A 7500-nucleotide genomic window follows, 5' to 3' on the forward strand; every position below is an offset into this window, starting at 1 on the left:
ATCTTAGTGTCTTTCAGCATTCTATTCATCCTTACAGTCATATCTGGAATCTTAGTGTCTTTCAGCATTCTATTCATCCTTACAGTAATATCTGGAATCTTAGTGTCTTTCAGCATTCTATTCATCCTTACAGTCATATCTGCCATCTTACAGTCATATCTGGAATCTTAGTGTCTTTCAGCATTCTATTCATCCTTACAGTTCTTAGTGTCTTTCAGTTCTATTCATCCTTACAGTCATATTCTATTCATCCTTACAGTAATATCTGATCTTAGTGTCTTTCAGCATTCTATTCATCCTGCCATCTTACAGTCATATCTGCCATCTTAGTGTCTTTTCAGCATTCTATTCATCCTTACAGTCATATCTGCCATCTTAGTGTCTTTCAGCATTCTATTCATCCTTACAGTAATATCTGCCATCTTAGTGTCTTTCAGCATTCTATTCATCCCCTTACAGTCATATCTGCCATCTTAGTGTCTTTCAGCATTCTATTCATCCTTACAGTAATATCTGAATCTTAGTGTCTTTCAGCATTCTATTCATCCTTACAGTCATATCTGGAATCTTAGTGTCTTTCAGCATTCTATTCATCCTTACAGTCATATCTGCCATCTTAGTGTCTTTCAGCATTCTATTCATCCTTACAGTAATATCTGGAATCTTAGTGTCTTTCAGCATTCTATTCATCCTTACAGTAATATCTGCCATCTTAGTGTCTTTCAGCATTCTATTCATCCTTACAGTCATATCTGCCATCTTAGTGTCTTTCAGCATTCTATTCATCCTTACAGTAATATCTGCCATCTTAGTGTCTTTCAGCATTCTATTCATCCTCAGTCATATCTGCCATCTTAGTGTCTTTCAGCATTCTATTCATCCTTACAGTAATATCTGCCATCTTAGTGTCTTTCAGCATTCTATTCATCCTTACAGTCATATCTGCCATCTTAGTGTCTTTCAGCATTCTATTCATCCTTACTTTCAGTTCTATTCATCTGTCATATCTGGAATCTTAGTGTCTTTCAGCATTCTATTCATCCTTACAGTCATATCTTACAGCATTCTATTCATCCTTATCTGGAATCTTAGTGTCTTTCAGCATTCTATTCATCCTTACAGTAATATCTGCCATCTTAGTGTCTTTCAGCATTCTATTCATCCTTACAGTCATATCTGCCATCTTAGTGTCTTTCAGCATTCTATTCATCATCTGAATCTTAGTGTCTTTCAGCATTACATCCTTGTAATATCTGCCATCTTAGTGTCTTTCAGCATTCTATTCATCCTTACAGTCATATCTGCCATCTTAGTGTCTTTCAGCATTCTATTCATCCTTACAGTAATATCTGGAATCTTAGTGTCTTTCAGCATTCTATTCATCCTTACAGTCATATCTGGAATCTTAGTGTCTTTCAGCATTCTATTCATCATATCTGCCATCTTAGTGTCTTTCAGCATTCTATTCATCCTTACAGTCTATCTGTCTTAGTGTCTTTCAGCATTCTATTCATCCTTACAGTAATATCTGGAATCTTAGTGTCTTTCAGCATTCTATTCATCCTTACAGTAATATCTGCCATCTTAGTGTCTTTCAGCATTCTATTCATCCTTACAGTAATATCTGCCATCTTAGTGTCTTTCAGCATTCTATTCATCCTTACAGTAATATCTGGAATCTTAGTGTCTTTCAGCATTCTATTCATCCTTACAGTCATATCTGCCATCTTAGTGTCTTTCAGCATTCTATTCATCCTTACAGTAATATCTGCCATCTTAGTGTCTTTCAGCATTCTATTCATCCTTACAGTCATATCTGCCATCTTAGTGTCTTTCAGCATTCTATTCATCCTTACAGTAATATCTGGAATCTTAGTGTCTTTCAGCATTCTATTCATCCTTACAGTCATATCTGGAATCTTAGTGTCTTTCAGCATTCTATTCATCCTTACAGTCATATCTGCCATCTTAGTGTCTTTCAGCATTCTATTCATCCTTACAGTAATATCTGGAATCTTAGTGTCTTTCAGCATTCTATTCATCCTTACAGTAATATCTGGATCTTAGTGTCTTTCAGCATTCTATTCATCCTTACAGTAATATCTGGAATCTTAGTGTCTTTCAGCATTCTATTCATCCTTACAGTCATATCTGCCATCTTAGTGTCTTTCAGCATTCTATTCATCCTTACAGTAATATCTGCCATCTTAGTGTCTTTCAGCATTCTATTCATCCTTACAGTCATATCTGCCATCTTAGTGTCTTTCAGCATTCTATTCATCCTTACAGTAATATCATATGTCTGCCATCTCCTTAGTGTCTTAGTGTCTTTCAGCATTCTATTCATCCTTACAGTCATATCTGGAATCTTAGTGTCTTTCAGCATTCTATTCATCCTTACAGTCATATCTGCCATCTTAGTGTCTTTCAGCATTCTATTCATCCTTACAGTCATATCTGGAATCTTAGTGTCTTTCAGCATTCTATTCATCCTTACAGTAATATCTGCCATCTTAGTGTCTTTCAGCATTCTATTCATCCTTACAGTAATATCTGCCATCTTAGTGTCTTTCAGCATTCTATTCATCCTTACAGTCATATCTGCCATCTTAGTGTCTTTCAGCATTCTATTCATCCTTACAGTAATATCTGCCATCTTAGTGTCTTTCAGCATTCTATTCATCCTTACAGTCATATCTGCCATCTTAGTGTCTTTCAGCATTCTATTCATCCTTACAGTAATATCTGGAATCTTAGTGTCTTTCAGCATTCTATTCATCCTTACAGTCAATATCTTTCAGCATTCTATTCATCCTTACAGTCAATATCTGCCATCTTAGTGTCTTTCAGCATTCTATTCATCCTTACAGTCATATCTGCCATCTTAGTGTCTTTCAGCATTCTATTCATCCTTACAGTAATATCTGGAATCTTAGTGTCTTTCAGCATTCTATTCATCCTTACAGTAATATCTGCCATCTTAGTGTCTTTCAGCATTCTATTCATCCTTACAGTCATATCTGCCATCTTAGTGTCTTTCAGCATTCTATTCATCCTTACAGTAATATCTGGAATCTTAGTGTCTTTCAGTGTCTTTCAGTGTCATTCTATTCATCCTTACAGTAATATCTGCCATCTTAGTGTCTTTCAGCATTCTATTCATCCTTACAGTCATATCTGCCATCTTAGTGTCTTTCAGCATTCTATTCATCCTTACAGTAATATCTGGAATCTTAGTGTCTTTCAGCATTCTATTCATCCTTACAGTCATATCTGCCATCTTAGTGTCTTTCAGCATTCTATTCATCCTTACAGTCATATCTGCCATCTTAGTGTCTTTCAGCATTCTATTCATCCTTACAGTAATATCTGGAATCTTAGTGTCTTTTCAGCATTCTATTCATCCTTACAGTATATCTGCCATCTTAGTGTCTTTCAGCATTCTATTCATCCTTACAGTCATATCTGCCATCTTAGTGTCTTTCAGCATTCTATTCATCCTTACAGTTCTATTCATATCTGCCATCTTAGTGTCTTTCAGCATTCTATTCATCCTTACAGTCATATCTGCCATCTTAGTGTCTTTCAGCATTCTATTCATCCTTACAGTAATATCTGCCATCTTAGTGTCTTTCAGCATTCTATTCATCCTTACAGTCATATCTGCCATCTTAGTGTCTTTCAGCATTCTATTCATCCTTACAGTAATATCTGGAATCTTAGTGTCTTTCAGCATTCTATTCATCCTTACAGTCATATCTGGAATCTTAGTGTCTTTCAGCATTCTATTCATCCTTACAGTCATATCTGCCATCTTAGTGTCTTTCAGCATTCTATTCATCCTTACAGTAATATCTGGAATCTTAGTGTCTTTCAGCATTCTATTCATCCTTACAGTAATATCTGCCATCTTAGTGTCTTTCAGCATTCTATTCATCCTTACAGTAATATCTGGAATCTTAGTGTCTTTCAGCATTCTATTCATCCTTACAGTCATATCTGCCATCTTAGTGTCTTTCAGCATTCTATTCATCCTTACAGTAATATCTGGAATCTTAGTGTCTTTCAGCATTCTATTCATCCTTACAGTCATATCTGCCATCTTAGTGTCTTTCAGCATTCTATTCATCCTTACAGTCATATCTGCCATCTTAGTGTCTTTCAGCATTCTATTCATCCTTACAGTAATATCTGCCATCTTAGTGTCTTTCAGCATTCTATTCATCCTTACAGTAATATCTGCCATCTTAGTGTCTTTCAGCATTCTATTCATCCTTACAGTCATATCTGGAATCTTAGTGTCTTTCAGCATTCTATTCATCCTTACAGTCATATCTGGAATCTTAGTGTCTTTCAGCATTCTATTCATCCTTACAGTCATATCTGGAATCTTAGTGTCTTTCAGCATTCTATTCATCCTTACAGTCATATCTGCCATCTTAGTGTCTTTCAGCATTCTATTCATCCTTACAGTAATATCTGCCATCTTAGTGTCTTTCAGCATTCTATTCATCATATCTGCCATCTTACAGTCATATCTGCCATCTTAGTGTCTTTCAGCATTCTATTCATCCTTACAGTAATATCTGGAATCTTAGTGTCTTTCAGCATTCTATTCATCCTTACAGTCATATCTGCCATCTTAGTGTCTTTCAGCATTCTATTCATCCTTACAGTAATATCTGCCATCTTAGTGTCTTTCAGCATTCTATTCATCCTTACAGTAATATCTGAAATCTTAGTGTCTTTCAGCATTCTATTCATCCTTACAGTCATATCTGCCATCTTAGTGTCTTTCAGCATTCTATTCATCCTTACAGTCATATCTGGAATCTTAGTGTCTTTCAGCATTCTATTCATCCTTACAGTCATATCTGGAATCTTAGTGTCTTTCAGCATTCTATTCATCCTTACAGTCATATCTGCCATCTTAGTGTCTTTCAGCATTCTATTCATCCTTACAGTCATATCTGCCATCTTAGTGTCTTTCAGCATTCTATTCATCCTTACAGTAATATCTGCCATCTTAGTGTCTTTCAGCATTCTATTCATCCTTACAGTAATATCTGGAATCTTGTTCTTTCAGTTTAGACTGATTCAGTTCCACAGCATTGCACAGTGGTGTGTGTCGGTGTGTGTCGGTGTGTGTGTTTTATGAGGACAGACTGGTCTGCGCTGTGTGTCCCCCCATACAGTACCTTCATGAGCACAGCCACCACCACGTTGATGAGTACGAACTGGGCGGTGAGGACGAAGGAGACAAAGTACATGGGAGAGATGAACTGGAGTCCAGCGTGGCACGGGTAGTCACTGGGTCCTGGAGGGCACTCACGCAGGGTGTCCTGGAGGACAGACAGGAAAAAGGAAAAGAAACAAACACAGATAGAAAATACATAGAAAGAAAGAAAATAAGAAAGAAAGAAAGAAAGAGAGAAAGAGAGAAAGAAAGAGAGAAAGAAAGAAAGAGAGAAAGAAAGAAAGAGAGAAAGAAAGACAGAGAGAAAGAGAGAAAGAAAGAAAGAAAGAAAGAAAGAAAGAGAGAAAGAAAGAAAGAAAGAAAGAACGAGAGAGAGAAAGAAAGAAAATAAGAAAGAAAGAAAGAAAGAAAGAAAGAGCGAAAGAGAGAAAGAAAGAGAGAAAGAAAGAAAGAGAGAAAGAAAGAAAGAAAGAAAGAAAGAAAGAGAGAAAGAGAGAAAGAAAGAACGAGAGAGAGAAAGAAACAAAGAAAGAAAGAGAGAAAGAGAGAAAGAAAGAACGAGAGAGAGAAAGAAAGAAAGAAAAATAGAAAGAGAGAAAGAAAGAGAGAAAGAGAGAAAGAAAGGGGGTTGAGAGAAAGAAGATTTACAGAGGTAGACTAATGAGGTAGCAATATAATAACCAATTGAAAAATATAAACTATTATCAACTCCCTGTGAATAAGTACTTCATTAGTTAATAGTATCTGTCGGTTAGAGATCTGTGAATAAGTACTTCATTAGCTAGTCGTCTCTGTCGGTTAGAGTTCTGTGAATAAGTACATTAGCTAGTCGTCTCTGTCGGTTAGAGATCTGTGAATAAGTACTTGATTATCTAGTCGTCTCTGTCGGTTAGAGATCTGTGAATAAGTACTTCATTAGCTAGTCGTCTCTGTCGGTTAGAGATCTGTGAATAAGTACTTGATTATCTAGTCGTCTCTGTCGGTTAGAGATCTGTGAATAAGTACTTCATTAGCTAGTCGTCTCTGTCGGTTAGAGATCTGTGAATAAGTACTTCATTAGTTAATAGTATCTGTCGGTTAGAGATCTGTGAATAAGTACTTCATTAGCTAGTTGTCTCTGTCGGTTAGAGATCTGTGAATAAGTACTTCATTAGCTAGTCGTCTCTGTCGGTTAGAGATCTGTGAATAAGTACTTCATTAGTTAATAGTATCTGTCGGTTAGAGATCTGTGAATAAGTACTTCATTAGCTAGTCATCTCTGTCGGTTAGAGGTCTGTGAATAAGTACATTAGCTAGTCGTCTCTGTCAGTTAGAGATCTGTGAATAAGTACTTCATTAGCTAGTCGGCTCTGTCGGTTAGAGATCTGTGAATAAGTATTTCATTAGTTAGTAGTATCTGTCGGTTAGATATCTGTTCCATTTCAGTCACCTCTATTCTGCTATGGCAAGAGCATCTGTTAGACTAAAGGACTACATGCATAATTCACAGGATCTGATTGGAAGCCATGGACTTTGTTTGATCTCTTCCCCCTGATAGTCATATGTTGTGAAAGACCCTCGATGCCACCTTGTTGAAAGCTTTTAGCTACCACTATAAAACAGATCTCTCTGCGCTCTCTCTCTCTCCTTCGGTCTCTTTCTTCTTTTCCTCTCTCTCTCTCTCCCTCTCTCTCTCTCTCCCTCTCTCTCTCTCTCTCTCTCCCTCTCTCTCTTCTCTTCCTCTCTCTCTCTCTCTCCTCTCTCTCTCTCTCTCTCTCTCTCTCTCTCTCTCTCTCCCTCTCTCTCTTTCTTCTCTCCCTCTCTCTCTCTCTCTCCCTCTCTCTCTCTCCCTCTCTCTCTTTCTTCTCTTCTCTCCTCTCTCTCTCTCCCTCCCTCTCTCTCCCTCTCTCTCTCTCCCCCTCTCTCTTTCTGTCGGCACAGTCTTGTTCTCATTTTCTGTCCAGCTTCTGTGCTACTTCTGTCTATATTTCTCATGATTCTCTCGTGTTTAAAGTCATACATGACCTACATTTACCATTTTACTTGATTTATTTTATTTGACCCTTATTTGACCAGATACGTTGACTGGGGGCTTTTTGTACCTTCATGATGCCGTTCCAGTTGTCTCCGGTGGAGACCTGGAAGAGGGTGAGAAAGGCCATGCCAAAGTTCTCGAAGGTGGCGTGCCGACTCATGCCCTCACACGGGTAGTCAGCATTACACACTGAGAGATGGAGGGGAGGGAGGGAAGGAGAACGAGAGAGAGGTGGGAGGAGAAAGAGAGAGAGAGTGAAGGGAGTTGAGATGTAGAGAAAGGTGGGAGA

General features: G+C 37.7%; 1 protein-coding gene across 1 annotated transcript in view; it reads right to left on the bottom strand.

Annotated features, from left to right (window-relative positions):
- The window catches only part of LOC135559804 (voltage-dependent T-type calcium channel subunit alpha-1I-like), a 114121-nt gene that overhangs the window by 824 nt on the left and 105797 nt on the right, over positions 1 to 7500 (bottom strand). Inside the window, exons 17-18 of the mRNA XM_065000683.1 lie at positions 7279 to 7400; positions 5199 to 5342 (exon numbers count right to left, since the gene is read on the bottom strand). Coding sequence (XP_064856755.1) covers positions 5199 to 5342; positions 7279 to 7400 — 266 coding nt within the window. The remainder of the gene's footprint in view (positions 1 to 5198; positions 5343 to 7278; positions 7401 to 7500) is intronic.

Source organism: Oncorhynchus nerka, linkage group LG15 (genome assembly GCF_034236695.1).
Source record: "Oncorhynchus nerka isolate Pitt River linkage group LG15, Oner_Uvic_2.0, whole genome shotgun sequence".
Classification (NCBI taxonomy): Eukaryota; Metazoa; Chordata; class Actinopteri; order Salmoniformes; family Salmonidae; genus Oncorhynchus; species Oncorhynchus nerka.